The following is a 15,865-nucleotide window of genomic DNA, read 5'->3' on the forward strand; positions in this document are numbered from 1 at the left end:
TACTGTATCAGTACCTTATGTAACATGCCTGACTCGGGAGCTTTGCTCACGATTTCTACGTCCAGTTCATCTCTCCCCTCTTTCTCGCCCCCTTAAAGTTTTAACGGCATCAGCCTTTACCAGCACTGGGGATGGCACGCTCCGAATAACGAAACTCTCGATTTCGAGACCGGTGCTCATGACTATGAACATGCCTTTGACATCGCTCATGAACTTGGCCTATATGTCGTCTACCGCCCTGGCCCTTACAGTAACGCTGAGGCAAACGGCGGTAAATTCCCTGGCTGGCTGACGACAGGAGAATTCGGCCCACTCCGAGACGACAATGCAGCATATACCAAGGCCTGGGAGCGTTATTCCAAGGCTGTTGCCGAATACGTTCGCCCATACCTTATCACCAACGGTGGCCCTGTCATCATGTGGCAGATTGAGAATGAGTATGGCAACCAATGGCTTGACCCCGAGACCAAGAAGCCCAAAAATACTGCCATCCACTATATGGAACTCCTCGAGGGCAAGACCAGAGACTGGGACATTGACGTTCCATTCACAGCCAACAACCCCAACATGTGGACACGATCATGGTCCAAAGACTACGGCAACGTCGGCGGCGAAGTGGATATGTACGGTCTAGACCACTACCCTGCTTGCTGGACATGTAACCTAGCGCAGTGCATTGGCGTTAATGGTGTTGTCAAGCCTTACACTGTTTTCGACTACTACAGTCACTTCAAAGCTGTCTCTCCCACTCAACCTTCGTTTCTCATGGAATTTCAGGGCGGCTCATTCAATCCCTGGGACGTTCCAGAGGGCGGATGCTCTGAGAACATGGGTCCCGACTGGGTCAACCTCTTTTATCGACATAACCTGGCGGAAAAGGTCACAGCAGTCAATATCTATATGGCTTATGGAGGTACTAACTGGGGTAACATTGGCTTCCCTGAGGTTGGCACCAGCTACGATTATTCGGCACCTATTCATGAGAACCGCTTGATCGGCGACAAGTTTAATGAGGGGAAGCTTTTCGGTCTCTTTGTCCGCGTTGCTCGTGACTTTGTCAAGGTCAACCGGGTTGGAAACAGTACTGATTATACCACGGACGAAGATATCTTCACAAGCGAGCTCCGCAACGCCGACACTAATGCCGCGTACTACGTCGTCCGCCACCAAGACTCGACTTCCACTGCAGAGACCAAGTTCCGTCTCAAGGTCTCCACTGAAGCAGGTAACCTTACAGTGCCGACCTCAGGATCCATCACCCTGAAGAACAGGGAGTCCAAGGTCCTCGTCTCGGACTTCAGCATCGGAGCATCTAGGAAGAAGAGCACTTATGCCACCCTGGAGATTCTCACCGCTGTGGACCTTGGAGACCGCCAAGTAGTTGTCTTCTGGGCCCCTGATGGCGAGCAAGGCGAATTCCTGCTCAAGGGTGCGACTTCAGCCAAGTTTATGAGCGGAAAGGGTGACAAGAAGTCTTTTACCAAGACTAAGAATGGTATTGTGGCGAATGTGGTGGCTGGCGAGGAGATGAGTGTCATTGATTTCAGTAACCATGTTGAGGCCGTCGTGGTTGATCGCCGGTCAGCTTACAAATTCTGGGCTCCGACTCTCGACAACAACCCCCTTGCTTGGGAGAACTCAACTGGCGAGTGGACTTCCTGATATGCCTTGAGACTTACATATACTAACAAGAAGCTCCAGGCTTGGTCAGCGGACCTTACCTAGTGCGAAGTGCTTCAATCAAGGGCGACACGATCAACATCAATGGTGACTGGGACGAAGAGACGACTGTTGAGATCTGGGCTCCAAACACTATTAGAAAAGTCTCTTTCAATGGGGAGAAGCTTCAAGTTACCAAGTCGAAGTATGGAAGCTTTATTGGTACTCTCCCAGCTCCTGACATCACTGTCGAGAGCTTCACTTCCAGCCTTCCTTCTCTCAGTCACTGGAAAGTGACTGAGGGTCTCCCTGAAGTTGCCGCAGACTACGATGACTCTCGATGGACCGGTAAGCAAGCCGAAGCACGAAACTGTCAAACAAGACCTAATACAGACCTTGCAGATGCTGATCATGAGACTACTCCTCACTTTGTTCCTCCTGATACTTACCCCGTCCTATTCGCCGACGAGTATGGGTACCAGGCTGGCAACATTCTCTGGCGAGGTCGTTTCAACGCAACCAAGGGTGATGAGCCTACGGGTGCTTATCTCCGTGTCATTGGCGGCCTCGCCAGCGGCTTTTCTGTCTATGTAAATGGCAAGTTCCTCGGCGCCTGGCTCGGCAGCATGACCAATAAGACGGGCAAGCTGGCGGTTAGTTTCCAAGGTGTCAAGTTCAACACCGAAGAGGCCAACATCTTGTTCGTCATCCAAGATACAATGGGTAAGGAACAGCGTGAGGCAGCACCTGATCCCAGAGGTATCCTGAACGCCACTCTCGTTGCGGCCGATGGTTCTGCTGCCAACTTTACTTCGTGGAAGGTCACTGGCAATGCCGGCACAAACCATCTCATTGACCCTGTTTGTGGCACTCGCAACGAAGGCGGTCTCCATGCCGAGCGCCTTGGCTGGCATCTTCCTGGCTACGATGATAATAAGTGGAAGACTGGATCGCCTTCATATGGATTCAAAGGCGCTACAGCACGGTTCTACCGCACTGTCGTACCCTTGGACGTCCCTAAAGGCTATGATGCTAGCTTGTCCTTCACTCTGCACACTGAGAAAAAGGCCAAGCTTCGGGCTCAGCTGTATATCAATGGCTATCAGTATGGGAAGACTCTACCGTACATCTCCAACGAGACAACTTTTCCTGGTGAGTTTCACTTAGCACAAGGATTTAAATTTACCAAACTAACCAGTTTACAGTGGTACCAGGTATTCTCAACTATCAGGGAGATAACACAATCGGTCTCAACATCTGGGCCATGGATGAGGCTGGAGGATCTATGGGTGTTAATTGGAAAGTTGACGGCGTCTACCGATCGAGATTTAGCCCTCTGTTCAATGCCGAATATCTTCAACCCGGCTGGGAGGATCGTTCTCAGTGTGCCTAAGGTCATTCAATGGTGGTAAACGGTTTATCTAGAGACTGATATATGTATAATCTGAGTAGATTTTTAAAATTTAAGTATACTATCTATTTTATACTACTTCATGAAGAATATACTCATTAAACACTATTATAAATGATTTTCATCATTAAATTAAATTAAGGTCTTAATATAAAAATAAATATAACTCTTTTTATTAATTATTAATACCTACTGCTTAATACCAGAGACCAAGAAATGCACCTACCCTATCTGCTCCACCAATGGCCAATCGGATAGCTACGAGATCCGTGTCTCGGAAGCCGTCGGAAAAGCCGAATATGGATAGGGTCGTCGTAAGACCTATCCGCCCGACTCAGATCCCATGCATTTAACCAAAGGCTTGCAGGCTTGTCCCAATTCCCCAGTTACTCCAGGCCATCGATAAACTTCCATTGTTTTCTCAGCCATCAGACTTGGTGCTGTGCCTCCAATTCATCATGGGTAAGATTGCATCGATCGAGTATTTCCGTGTTCCGCCTCGATGGCTGTTCGTCAAAATCACAGACGATACTGGTGCCTTTGGATGGGGTGAGGCTTCTCTCGAAGGTCACACCAATGCGGTTGAAGGCTGCCTTGATGCCTGGTCTGAGAGATACACGGGTCTTGACGCTGAGTAAGTTACATCTCTTTTTCTTTTCCGACGCAAGCTCATGAGTAACGTGGAACAGCGATATTGAAAACATCTGGCAACTGTCTTGGCGCGGTGGGTTTTACCGTGGAGGCCCGGTGTTTATGAGCGCCTTGTCTGGCATTGACATTGCGCTCTGGGATTTGAAAGGTATGCAGAAGCTCTGAACCGTTTTTCGATCGAAAGCATGTCCTGTCTGTTGACGAATGAGGATTTTTTCGCTGACCAGAAGCAAGCGAGAAAGTTGAATGTACCAATATACCAGTTACTGGGTGGCAAGGTCAGGAACAAGATTCGCGTCTACGCCTGGATTGGGGGTGACAGACCGAACGCTGTAGAGGCTCAAGCGTAAGTAACAATAATTCCGGTTAGTATGCCATATACTCACGTCCATTAGTCAAGCCCGTAAGGACCAAGGGTTTCTCGCCGTCAAAATGAATGGCACGGCAGACACGGCGTGGCTGGACTCGCCTTCGGTCTTGAAGGAGGTCATTGCTCGGGTCAAAGCAGTCAAGGAACTTGGATTGGATGCTGCGGTCGATTTCCATGGTCGTGTCCACAAACCGATGGCCAAACGCCTTGCCAAAGCTCTAGAACCATATGAGCCACTGTTTATCGAAGAACCTCTTCTCTCAGAGAACATCACCGGTATCAAGCAGCTGTCTGAACTGACAACTGTCCCAATTGCTCTGGGGGAGCGGCTCTACAGTCGATGGGACGTCAGACCCTTCCTCGAGAATGGTTCAGTGGATATCTTGCAGCCAGATATATGCCACGTTGGAGGAATCTCAGAAATGAGGCGTATTGGAGCCGCGGCTGAGACATATGATGTCGGCCTTGCTCCTCATTGTCCCCTGGGCCCTATTGCTCTGGCAGCAAATGTACAGGTAGATACAACACTGCCCAACTTTGCTATCCAGGAAATGGGTATCGGTATGCACTATAATAATGGGGGGCAGGATATCACCAGTTACATCGCAAATCCCCAAGTCTGGGATGTACGAGAGGGTCATATTGACATCTTGACCGGTCCAGGGCTAGGCATTGAGATCAACGAGGAGGAAGTCAGGCGACTATCCAAGGATGCAAAGAGCTGGCCTGTGCCTGAGTTTAGAGGACCTTGTGGGGAGCTTCGCGAGTGGTGAGATATTGGGCAACTTCTGCCTGTCATAGAGGTATATTATAAATCGACAGACATACTTCCTTGAATTACGTAGTTTTTCGTAGAAACAGTTATGAGAGATCTGAATTTCTTCTTGTAGAACGGCCTTGCGTTGCAGATGCCCAAGTGTCTGGTAACATGCTTAATTCCCGGAAGTGGTATTGTCTTAATTGGTAGCAAAGCGGCTTGACTTGCAAACGTGGGAGTTGATTAATTGAGATCTTATAAACTACAATATATATACAGTATATCATACCCAACGAGGCGATATCGAGTAAAATAAGGTCAAGATGTATGTGTCAATAATCACATTCCATATCTAGTTCAAGACATGACTTTATTATATCCAAGCCCCGTCAACAGAGTAACAACTTCCACTGACAAAACTACTCTCCGGACCAAGTAGAAAGCCAACCACGTTTGCTACCTCTTCGGCAGTACCGTAGCGTTGAAACGCAATAGGCTCTTCGAACGGCGCATCAACTGGGCGCTCCGTTCTGTCCCAATACCCTTGCATCAATGGAGTGTAAATCGGACCTGGTGCTACTGCGTTGACGCGGACCTCTCGATGGCCGTTCTCCTTGGCTGCAACGCGAGTGAGGCCCAAAACCCCGTGCTTACTTGCGGCATAGGCCGCATGGTTCGCTATTCCTTTTCACACTTAGATTGTTACGAAGAACGAGTCCAGATAGCAAGGCTTACCGGTTGTAGCATGGATAGATGCCATGTTGACGATTGATCCACCATGATCGATATGTTTAAGTTCTGAACGAAGACAATACATCATTCCAGTCAAGTTTATGTTGAGAATCTGGAACCACTCATCGTCCTCTAGCTCTGTAAGGGGTTCTTTGCCATGGCCTTTGCCGATGATGCCTGCAATATTGGCTGCTCCATCTAGACGGCCAAACTGGCTCTTGATGTTGGTAATCCACGATTCCACCTGGCCTCTGTCGGACACATCGACTCTAGTGACCGAAAATTGAGCCTTTGGCGTCCTAGAGTTGAAATGTTCCTCAGCTTGATTGAGAGCGGCTGTGTTTACGTCAGCGATGCAGACTGTGTTTCCGCGATCGGAGAGGAGCTTGGCTGTTGCAAGGCCGATGCCGCTTGCACCACCGGTCACAGCATATACCTTTCCACTAAGAGACATGTTGGATGTATGAGAAGTGATTCGAGAATGAACTGGTTTGAGACATATTTCCACCAACCTCATGTCCTTGTAATAAAAGCATTCAGCTTGCTTTACTATAACTCCGATGCTCGGGAGGGGTAGTCGGAAGATGCATTTCCGACGGATGCGGACGGATACAAGCTCCGGTTACTAAAATTATCCGTCGACCCAATACGTATTCTGGTGGTGACTCCAATACTACCCAGAGTCCAACAAGAGTTTGCTCTCACAATCGTCTAGTGGCAGTAGGATCCGTTCAAATCATAACAGTCCTGGTCGCTATAGCTACAATTTATAAACCTCCTATGTTGACCCAGTGGCTTAGAGTAACCATAGCTGACTCAGTAAAAGCATACTCGACAAACTAAGTAAAATCACCAATGATGAACGGATATTCGCCATCAAAGCCAGATACCACCTGTTCCCCATCATGTTAATACTCATCACTTTGCATCTTGAATGGAAGCTTACCATAGCATCAAACTGGCCCCAGCCTGTGATATCTTCTAGAGAATCGGACGGGCTGACATGCCAGTCGTCCAAAGAACCCATTCCTGAAAGGTCAGGCACGCCCATACTTAACCCAGCCTCTGCCATTGTCTCGGCATCATGAGCGCGAGATATATTAACATGGGTTCTCGCATCTATCGACGATTGAACTTGTGTGAGATTCTGGGCGAGTCCTCTCTGTGCAACAACCTCGGCACGAAGCTCTTCCAAGACGAGGCAATATCGAGAAGTCAGAGTTCCTTCTCCGGCTATATCTACGATCTGTTGCTGGCAACGCTCAGCAGCTTCAAAATATGCCTGATACACGACTTGCTGCTCTCTGCTGCGCTGGATTGTGTAGACGTAGAGAATGACACAAGCAGAAAAGGCAAAGTAAGGGGTGAACTAGGAGAGTATCAGTCAGAGCTTGGATACGTGTCTGATTCATAGAGGTTACCCAGAAAGCTCGAAACAGCTGTTTGGATTGAACGAGCATGTCCACTATGCCAACAATATTCATTGCCGCGTTGAGACAGTCCGCAGCGCTCTCGTCGAGCTGTGCTTTTCTCTCATCCTCGACTTGTCGTCTACTACTGGTAAGTCTTGCAAAGTTGCTGAGCAGCAAAGGGCGATTGGTCAGAATGACTGTATGCCAGTAGGCAAGGTTGAGCACGTTACGCTGTCGCTGATAGATCAAGATCAACTGTGCAGCGATTGCGGGATCTTGATCGAGGAAGTTCGACATTTGCGATCTCCAGCTCTTGAGCTCTTGCATATATTTGGCTGTATGGGTGAGTCGCTGGGTTACAGTCATTGGTTCAATTGAGTAGACGTCCACCAATATTCCGCCAAGTATACGCGATAGCCTGTAAGTCAATTGTCAGTTCGCAGTGGAAACTCTGTATTTATGGTATTTACTTAGCATAAGCAACCGGCCCGGATGAGAAGGTTAGTAGCGGTCTCGAAGGAGAGGATATTGACTCGTCCGTGTTATCAATGTCGTCGTCATCAACACATGATGGGAGTTTCTGGTCGATGTCTCTGTCATGAAAGGTTCGAGGCCTCCCAAGAGCTGCACTGAGGTAGTTGTCGAGACTATACGCACTCCAAAATGTTCTTCGGCGACACTCAATCTCAACTCGCGACATGGAGTCGGATCTAGCGTTTCGGCTGCGATGGAGACCGAGAGCGAGGGCTAGACGAGCGACGGTACCGAAGAGGCTCCAACAATGGTTTATTCGTGACTGCGAGAGGAGCCAGAGGCATTGGCAGAGGCGGGCTTGAACGCTCGCTAGTCGCACGGCACCCAACTCCATGGAGAGTTGGTGGTCAGCAGCTCGAAAATATCGCACACTGAATCATCAGTTAAAGAGATGCCTTGCTGTGCTGAAGATCACCCGACGTACCTAGTATCGACACCTGACTGGGATAACTTGGTTACCATGTGTTCCTGGGCAATTGCAAAGACCATGAAGAGAACAGATCTCTCGGCAGGCGCAGTATCCTTATCATACATTGCGCCCTTCGTCTCGTAGAACTCGTCGAGCTGTCGCTCAATAGTTGGTCGATGCAGGAACCGGTCCACAGGGACTGCAAAGTCGAAATATCTCTGGACCAGTCGAGTCGTGCTTTGCCGTTCGAGCAGGAAGAAGAATGCCGGGTCAAGGCAGGGCTGTGCAGTGCCGGCCGAGTTGTGATAGGCTTCGCCCCCAGGTAATGGCGCGTCTCCAAAGTTGAAAACGGAGAGGCCATGGGGGAAAGAGACGGTCTCGCCAAACCGTTTCTGGATCCTGGAGAGAAATGAGATACCAGACGAAGAACCAACATAATAGCCTTGGAGATCTGTCTGGGTTGGTTCAGGCGACGTGCGAGAAGCAGGCTCGGTAGTGATCAGCGAGTCTCCCCCAGGCACTGGCTGGTCCAGGTCTTCCAAAGCCGTCTGGCTACTCAGATCATTCAACGACGCTCTCCTTGTTGCCGAATTCGGCGCTATCTGCGGTGGAAGACCAGGCCGAGAGACTCGGACGTTGGGCCTCCTCCCTCTAGTATGCGTGGCGTTGAAGGAGCACGAGGCCCTTGCTTCCGCGCAGACATTACATGGCTGTTGGCCGTTACATCGCACTTTTCTCCTGGACGAGTCAGCCAGTGACCAACAAAAAGTGGGCGTGTTTGTGTCACTTCTTGCATCTATCGCACGCACGCGTCACGCGGATCCGACCGTTTGGCCGGGCCGAGTTGGAGAGTGTATGCAGAATGAAGCCGCCCTGGTCCCTGTGAGGAGAAGACACGGTCTGTTCCGAGACGGATATTTCCTCCATATTAGCTGATTTATTAACTTGGTCGGCGATAAAGAAAAGATCGGAGCAAAGTGAATGTAAGGCGGAAGATCCGAGGAAAACTAGCTGATAAGCTGCTGGTTTTCCGTCGGATAATTATTATCCGTCTCAAGTGCGGGGGAGCCTTGATTCGGCCTTTTAGCTTGCTGCTCACACGTCCTCCTTCGATTGCATTCAACATGATAGAAGTTAGTCAATTAAACTTCAATTAGAGCACAATCTTCTATTATAGAGTAACATCTGAGGAGAGTATCGCGCCTTATCTACCGACAATGAAAGAACTTGGGGCTAGCTCTGAGCTTTTTCGAAAGACAGGAGAGAGGCAGACCGTATTGTTAAAGCAGTAAGTTCTTAAAAAAAGTGAGTAATTACTGTGTAAGAGAAGTTTGCGCGTAATTTGATTGAACCGCTTGTCGTAGTAACTAAACTTTAACCCAATAAGCCACTAACTAAAACTGCTTCCACTTGTGCCAGTCTGCAAAACTTCCACAATCGTGACATGAATCAATTGAGGGTATCACTGTAGTCTAGCTTTAGACCTGGTTGCCCTCAGCATGAATTACGCCACCTTTCTCCTCGGTATGTCCCATCTCTTGAGCAAAGGTAGTAGTAGGAACCCATTTGGCGCTCTTGCGCGGGCTCGTATCCATAAGCATGCGGTCGACCTGTTCGAGGGAGAGCCCTTTCATCTCAGGAACAAGAAAGTAAGCAAAAACAGCACCCAGAAAGCAGAGTGCTCCCCAGAAGAAGAAAACTTTAGGCCCGAGGTTAACCGCACCTTTCTCATCTCCAGTCATGTAAGGAGAGATGACTGCAAGCACACAGTTCCAGAACCAGCACGAAGCCGTCGAAATGGCGATGCCACGGGAGCGGATCGGAAGAGAAAACGCTTCTCCTACAACAACCCACGCAGCAGGTCCCCAGGTGGTGGCAAAGAAGAAGATTTGGAAGCAGATGACAGCGATCATGCCCTTGACAGCTGTTTCATCATTGGGCATGGCAGTTCCGACAGCACCAATGATGTACTGCATGCAGAACATGGCAAGGCCACCATAAATGAGCAGTGGTCGGCGTCCGAATCGCTCAATGGTCCAGAAAGCAAGAGGAGTGGAGAAGACGTTGACCAGAGTTGTGATAAGCGATATGAGAAACGGGTTGGAGATGGTTCCCAGTTGCTGGAAGAATGTTGTGCCATAATAAAATATGAAGTTCATGCCTGATAGTTGCTGCATTCCCTGAATTCCAGCCCCTACGATTGTCCTTCGGATGTTGGAGCTGGGGCTGGTGATGGGACCCTTGAAGCAGACGATCCACGAGTTGACATAGCCAGTGTGAGGGGTCACGGTCCGTTCGTATTCATGGTTCGCGATGATTTCCGCGAGTTCGTCCTGGATGTACTCGGAGGTGGGAGGCTGTCCTCGAATGTAGGAGAGAGACTCGGTCGCTTTCTGAATATCACCCTTCTTGACAAAATATCGTGGTGATTCGGCTGGAATTTGCTAATTAGTGTTGTTCTCGAGGACCTGTAGAGAGTCTTACGAAGAATAAAGAGAGCAACGGCTAGACTGATGGCCCAAAGGAACTGGAGGCCTATAGGAATGCGGTAAGATGCGGTGCTGCTCATATTCTGAGTTCCATAGACAACGCAGTTTGCCAAGAGGAGCCCAATAGTGCTTCAGTAACCGTATCAGTGCTTCTCCAGTACTTCCTTAGGGATAGCTGGTATGAACATAACTTACATGCAGAATTGATATGCAGAGACAACAGCACCACGGATCTTCTTAGGTGATACTTCAGACATGTACAAAATAATAACAGCTGATTCGAAGCCAACACCCAGTCCAGCGACAAGCCGTCCGAGAACCATGACGGCCAATTGACCGCTGCTGGCAATCTGGAGGATCACACCGACCGAGAATATGCCACAGCCCATAAGAATGGTGATACGACGGCCCAGCATGTCGGCGAGGTCGCCAGCAACGATGGCACCGAGAAAGGTTCCCAGCGAGAGAATCGAGGTCATGAGCGACTTGTCGGAAGACGGGATGGCGAAAGGGCGCGAGCTATCGACAGGGGCTCCAGCGGCAAAGTCATATTCAATTCCAGTGTACTGCTGGATGAAGTAGGGCATGCCAAGTACACCACCCATCCAGCCAATATCATAGCCAAAGAATATGCCGCCAAAGGCAGCCGAGACACAGCATAGATACGCCTTCCAGGTGATGGGGGCCTCGATCTTGGACACGTCGGCTGTGCCCCGAATTGACTCGACGCTGAGAGTCATTGTAAAAGTCGGCGATTGATGAAGCAGTGTTGGATAGTTGCCCGTGTATAGAAGTGTCTCGCTTATCTTGGGACGGGTCGAGGGCCTTTTATGAGTAAGGAGCGGACAGCCATAAAGAAAAGATGGCTGCCAGTAGACAAGGCTTCGACTGATCGCGTTTCCCCATGGGGAACAAGACAATTCCGGGGTTAGCCAACTATCGAGAGATAATCATGCGGGGGAGTAGATGGTTCGACGTGCTAAGCCTTGGAGCCGCCAGTGTGATGAACCAGTGTCGCATGGGCCAGCAGTAACTCGGTGCAAGAATTGAGTTGGATAACGTACCGTACTGAATGATTGGTGCCACTGCCACCCACCATATTGGGTATGGCCTTTTCGGATGAGGTGGTCGGAACCAATGGACCAATGACTTGACATCCGTCGGAAAATACTCATCCGTCGGCCACAACAACGCCGCCACTTAACGTATCGCAATAAGGCTAGCCTGACTAAACCGTCCAATGGCGCATCGTGCTGACTGGTCATCCATTCCGGGCACGCGGCTCCGTGTAGACATAACTCACCAGCCGCCCACCAACTGTTTCCATCGCACTACCCAGGACATCCGTGTGTCGGCATTGCACAAAGGTGGCATATCCTTACCACGGGCATTAATCGTTCCGTTTTCAAACCTCACAAGATACTCCACCTAAATCGTACCACATGGCTCATCAAAGATCCGTCTTATATATATCCGCCTGATACAGCGTAACAAGCAAGCTGCAGTTATCCCAGCTTCGCATATCATATACTCTTAGAAGCTGAACCTTGCGACGCCCGGTCTTCCATATGCTTATAAAATCTACACACTGAATACGACTAGACCAACATGACGTCTCGCGTTCCTCCCGACGGCGTCTTCGTGCCCGTGCCGACATTCTTCAAGGATAAGCCCCAAGCTCCCGACTTACAGCCTGCCGTCGACGTAGCCACGCAGGCTAGCCATAGTGTGTACCTCGCCGAGTCGGGCATCACGGGCTTGGTGCTCATGGGCTCCACAGGCGAGGCCATTCACATGTCGAGCGCCGAACGTGTCGACCTGATCTCGGGTGTACGTAAGGCTCTCGACGAGGCGGGGTACAAAGACTACTCGATTATGGCGGGAGTGCTCGCCAACAGTGTTGATGAGACGCTGGAGTGGCTTCGCGATGCTCAGCAGGCAGGAGCCCAGTGGGGACTTGTGCTTGCGCCAGGCTACTTTGGCGGTGCCGTAACACAGGATAACTTAGTTGAGTGGTTCAGTTTAGTCGCTGACAATAGTCCTCTGCCAATACTACTGTGAGAGCGTAGCCTGATCTAAAAGAGGTATCGAGCTCATCAAGGTTCTTAGTTACAATTATCCGGGCGTAACGAATAACTTGACAATTAGCATTGACAGCTACGTCAAGTTGGCACAGCATCCTAATATTGTTGGGTGCAAGATGTTTGTTGCCAAGATACCTCGATCTCTGATCATACATTTCTCACATGTAACAGGTCCCATGGAAACGTTTCCCACCATCTTCAACTATCCCTTCACCCCAACGTTGACCATTTCAAGTTCCGTGTCTTCTCCGGCTTTGGCCAACAGCTTGGTCCTATCGTTACGTTCAATGCTGCTGGCGTCATCGATGGTCTCGCAGCCATTTTCCCAAAGACTGTAGCTCGCCTGTTTTCGCTCGCGGCCAAACGACCACTGGATGAATCAGCCCTGGAAGAAGTGCAGAGGCTGCAATGGAAAGTATCTACGGCTGAGGAATTCATTGTCAAGTATGGTGTTTTGGGTATCCGCGAGGGCATATTTAGGGTCTTGGGCTTTGGACATTTGTCTGGAGGTCGGCTGCCCTTGAGAGGGGTGTTGCCTGAGGGTGTATATAAGGACTGGGCTGAGGTTATCAGACAGATGGAAGATGAGGAGAAGAAGTTTTAGCTTTAAATAAAGGGTATCTTAGTAAGTTTATTATATTTTATATAGAGATAAGTAAAGTGTTATATAAATTGCTAGTTCTGTATTTTTATAATATAAATAGATATATAATAAAGTCCATGCTAAGAATGTAACCATGTTGACAGGGTTCGACCTCGTATCACGACTCTTGGCGGGGAGTTCATTTCTGTTCTAGGCATCTGCCCCGTATAAGGGGCTCGAGCGTTGTCGTCTCCCCTTTGCCATAAAGCATTGCCGGATCAGCTGTGTTTAAATGGCACAGAACTAGTTCTCTCTCATTCACGAATTCACGATGCGCTTTTATCCGACATTGGCTTGTATTGCCTTTCTTGCTTCTGACGTTCGAGCGCATTTGCCTCACTACAAGCACGCGCGAAACAGCGACGCTTTGACCGTCTCTCTGGAGCCTGTTTCTGGGCAATCGACGCAGATCAATGTCTCCATTAAGAACGCCGGACCGACTGATCTGAGTCTCCTCAAGATCGGTACAATTCTTGACGAGCGACCTGTCAAGAAACTCTCATTGGAGGACGAGAGCGGCACGTAACCCTCTGGAACTAAATTTCTGGTTGCTAACATAAGGTAGGAAATGAGGTGCCTTTCATGGGCATTGAGCTGAGCCTGTACTACGATGGACTCGATACCAATCACTTTGAGACGCTCAAAACTGGGTCATCTATCTTTCGAGTTGTTGACTTGTCGACCATTTATGACTTGAAACCCGGCACATACTCTGTGTATGCCGAGGGTAGTCTCCCTGCCGTATCTGAGGAATCCAGCAAGCCAACTCCCGTGTCGCTGAAGTCTGAACCCATCTCTATCAAGATTGCCAAAGCTTCATCAGCCGAGGCAAAGCAACAAGCATCAAAGCGTACCATTCTCCAGGAAGACTCATGCACCGCCGACAAGCTCGAACTCACAGCCAACAGCGTGAAGAACTGCGAAACTCTTGCTCGAGCCGCAGCAAGAGATGCGTCTGACGTTCATTCCGCGAGATTCGTCGAGTACTTCAAGTCCAACGAGACCAAGGCTCGCGAACACGTGGCAGGCCGACTTCTCGCCGTTGCTGAAGAGTGTTCTACTTCGGACAGTGGCAACACACGAGTTTTTTGCAGCGATGAGATCGGATACTGTGAGAGCGACGGTCCGTTGATCGCTTACACGACCTGGGTCAATGGCTATGTTACCATGTGTCCGCTGTTCTACGACACGCTGCCACCTTTGCCACAAAAGTGCCATAAGCAGGACCATGCCACCACCACGATTCACGAGATGACGCATGCTAGAGCCGTGTATGAGCAGGAGGTTTCAACTCAGGATTATGCTTATGGCTATGAGAACTCTACTGCTCTGGATCCTCTGTCTTGCCTTTACAATGCTGATTCGTATTCGCTTTACGCCAACGGTAAGTTAAATCTTCTTCATGGCCCTGTTGATCAATTGGATGTGCTGACAGTCCTCAAGCGGTTTACTTGGATTGTTAATGGTATCAGGTGGGATAAAAGACGGTCCACCAATGGTGGAGCTATCTTCTGTTTGATATAGATCGATAATGAGCGCCAATCTATTTAAGAGCCTATCCTCTTATCCCTACCAGTGATCGCTCGATGACATAGTTATCCCTCCGTGATTCATTCATCATTATGATGAACCAAATTATTTCGGGCCATGGGGCTTGTAATATTAGTAACTGTCTTTCACGAAAGGAAAACGGGTTACTTCTTCTTACATAGCAGTAGTAAAGCGGACATTGGGGGTCGACAGCCCACTCTCGCCTCCCAACAATGTGGCAGTTACCTGCGCATTCGGCCCACCGTTTGTCTCCTTTAAAAAATGGTCGTCCTCGCAGTTTCCCACTTTTTGCATACATGTCAGTGCCACTTCAATAAACCGGCAGGGGAACTGTTGACATACAACCATAAAACTCCTTGCCTGCGTTTCGTCCAGCAGCCTAGATGCATTTGGGCACGTGCTTCTTAGTAGGCTTGGGCCATCTAGGGAACTTCGATGTGCCATTCATCCGTGCATCCGACTCTTCATTGACTGCCTTGTCAATTGCCAAGGTAGCCATCGATATGGCAGTGGGGGAAAAGAAGTGTAAGCTTCATTGTTGAGAACTTGTGTTGGCACTTGGAATTGTTGTGTAGGTGTGTTTGACAAGAGGATGAATTAAGGTTCTATTGCTCCTGGGACGGGGATGCAGTGGTCTTGAATAGTGCGAGAAAAATAGAGCATGTTGCCATTTTCAGGGCTTGCGCTGACAATTGTATGCTTTGTGTGAGAGACCAAAAGTTTAAACCATTCTGTTATCTAAAGGTTGAACGTCACACGTCCAATAACAACGCCATACTCTACGCTTACCTCTAGGCACTACAAACAGTCACCTCTGTCGTGCTATCAATGTTCCTGGGATTTAAATTTGGTTTAAGCTTAAAAATGATGGCTTTTGCATCTTGGGTCTGGTCCCTAAAATGCTTTGTGGCAATGCAAACCTTAACAGTCATCGTGAAAGCTGATTTGTCTTCACGTTGCTACATAAAGCTTCTTTCCCGCTTCCAGCCTTACAGGCCTCTGTCAGTGAAAGCATATATCGTGCAAGAAACACCACATTCATATTGCCTGTTACCTGACAGAAGCTTACTCTTTTGTTCTTCATTCCTCCTGCACGTGTTGCTATGTGATTTGCAGATGATCGAGTCAAGTTTCTGGATCAAAAACTATATCACTGTTTCCAA

At 49.1% G+C, this 15,865-nt stretch overlaps 7 protein-coding genes across 7 annotated transcripts; 4 read left to right on the top strand and 3 right to left on the bottom strand.

Moving 5' to 3' along the window:
* Nucleotides 1–24: 24 nt before the first annotated feature.
* FOBCDRAFT_244876 (putative beta-galactosidase) lies at nt 25–3,052 on the top strand (the record flags this gene model as incomplete). Its single annotated transcript, XM_059610642.1, has 6 exons — nt 25–59; nt 99–658; nt 737–1,649; nt 1,712–2,007; nt 2,062–2,811; nt 2,865–3,052. The coding sequence occupies 6 exons, from the start codon at nt 25–27 to the stop codon at nt 3,050–3,052; spliced, it is 2,742 nt and encodes a 913-aa protein (XP_059468034.1).
* A 382-nt stretch (nt 3,053–3,434) lies between these two features.
* FOBCDRAFT_170215 (D-galactonate dehydratase) lies at nt 3,435–4,983 on the top strand. The gene is made up of 4 exons (XM_031192095.3): nt 3,435–3,704; nt 3,760–3,869; nt 3,956–4,067; nt 4,117–4,983. Exons 1-4 carry the CDS (start codon nt 3,529–3,531, stop codon nt 4,862–4,864), a joined length of 1,146 nt encoding a protein of 381 aa, XP_031030941.2. The 5' UTR covers nt 3,435–3,528; the 3' UTR covers nt 4,865–4,983.
* Nucleotides 4,984–5,110: 127 nt separating this feature from the next.
* FOBCDRAFT_233227 (short chain dehydrogenase/ reductase) lies at nt 5,111–6,098 on the bottom strand (the record flags this gene model as incomplete). Its single annotated transcript, XM_031192096.3, has 2 exons — nt 5,111–5,532; nt 5,584–6,098. Coding segments are annotated over 2 exons (826 nt in total), but the record flags the coding sequence as incomplete, so codon positions are not given.
* Nucleotides 6,099–8,890, bottom strand: FOBCDRAFT_170220 (fungal-specific transcription factor domain-containing protein). Its single transcript, XM_059608456.1, has 6 exons — nt 8,723–8,890; nt 7,951–8,673; nt 7,463–7,897; nt 7,002–7,410; nt 6,527–6,949; nt 6,099–6,473 (listed from the first exon to the last, which is right to left on the bottom strand). The coding sequence occupies exons 1-6, from the start codon at nt 8,860–8,862 to the stop codon at nt 6,420–6,422; spliced, it is 2,184 nt and encodes a 727-aa protein (XP_059466118.1). The 5' UTR covers nt 8,863–8,890; the 3' UTR covers nt 6,099–6,419.
* A 386-nt stretch (nt 8,891–9,276) lies between these two features.
* On the bottom strand, nt 9,277–11,462 carry FOBCDRAFT_233229 (putative sugar transporter). Its single transcript, XM_031192098.3, has 3 exons — nt 10,620–11,462; nt 10,420–10,553; nt 9,277–10,369 (listed from the first exon to the last, which is right to left on the bottom strand). The coding sequence occupies exons 1-3, from the start codon at nt 11,162–11,164 to the stop codon at nt 9,414–9,416; spliced, it is 1,635 nt and encodes a 544-aa protein (XP_031030944.2). The 5' UTR covers nt 11,165–11,462; the 3' UTR covers nt 9,277–9,413.
* Nucleotides 11,463–11,738: 276 nt separating this feature from the next.
* FOBCDRAFT_233231 (dihydrodipicolinate synthase) lies at nt 11,739–13,171 on the top strand. Its single transcript, XM_031192099.3, has 3 exons — nt 11,739–12,481; nt 12,534–12,626; nt 12,680–13,171. Exons 1-3 carry the CDS (start codon nt 12,033–12,035, stop codon nt 13,110–13,112), a joined length of 975 nt encoding a protein of 324 aa, XP_031030945.2. The 5' UTR covers nt 11,739–12,032; the 3' UTR covers nt 13,113–13,171.
* A 251-nt stretch (nt 13,172–13,422) lies between these two features.
* On the top strand, nt 13,423–14,614 carry FOBCDRAFT_244882 (Deuterolysin metalloprotease family-domain-containing protein; the record flags this gene model as incomplete). Its single annotated transcript, XM_059610643.1, has 4 exons — nt 13,423–13,470; nt 13,561–13,638; nt 13,713–14,535; nt 14,595–14,614. 4 exons carry the CDS (start codon nt 13,423–13,425, stop codon nt 14,612–14,614), a joined length of 969 nt encoding a protein of 322 aa, XP_059466119.1.
* Nucleotides 14,615–15,865: the final 1,251 nt, after the last annotated feature.

The sequence above is a fragment of the Fusarium oxysporum genome, chromosome XI (genome assembly GCF_013085055.1).
Source record: "Fusarium oxysporum Fo47 chromosome XI, complete sequence".
Taxonomy (NCBI): Eukaryota; Fungi; Ascomycota; class Sordariomycetes; order Hypocreales; family Nectriaceae; genus Fusarium; species Fusarium oxysporum.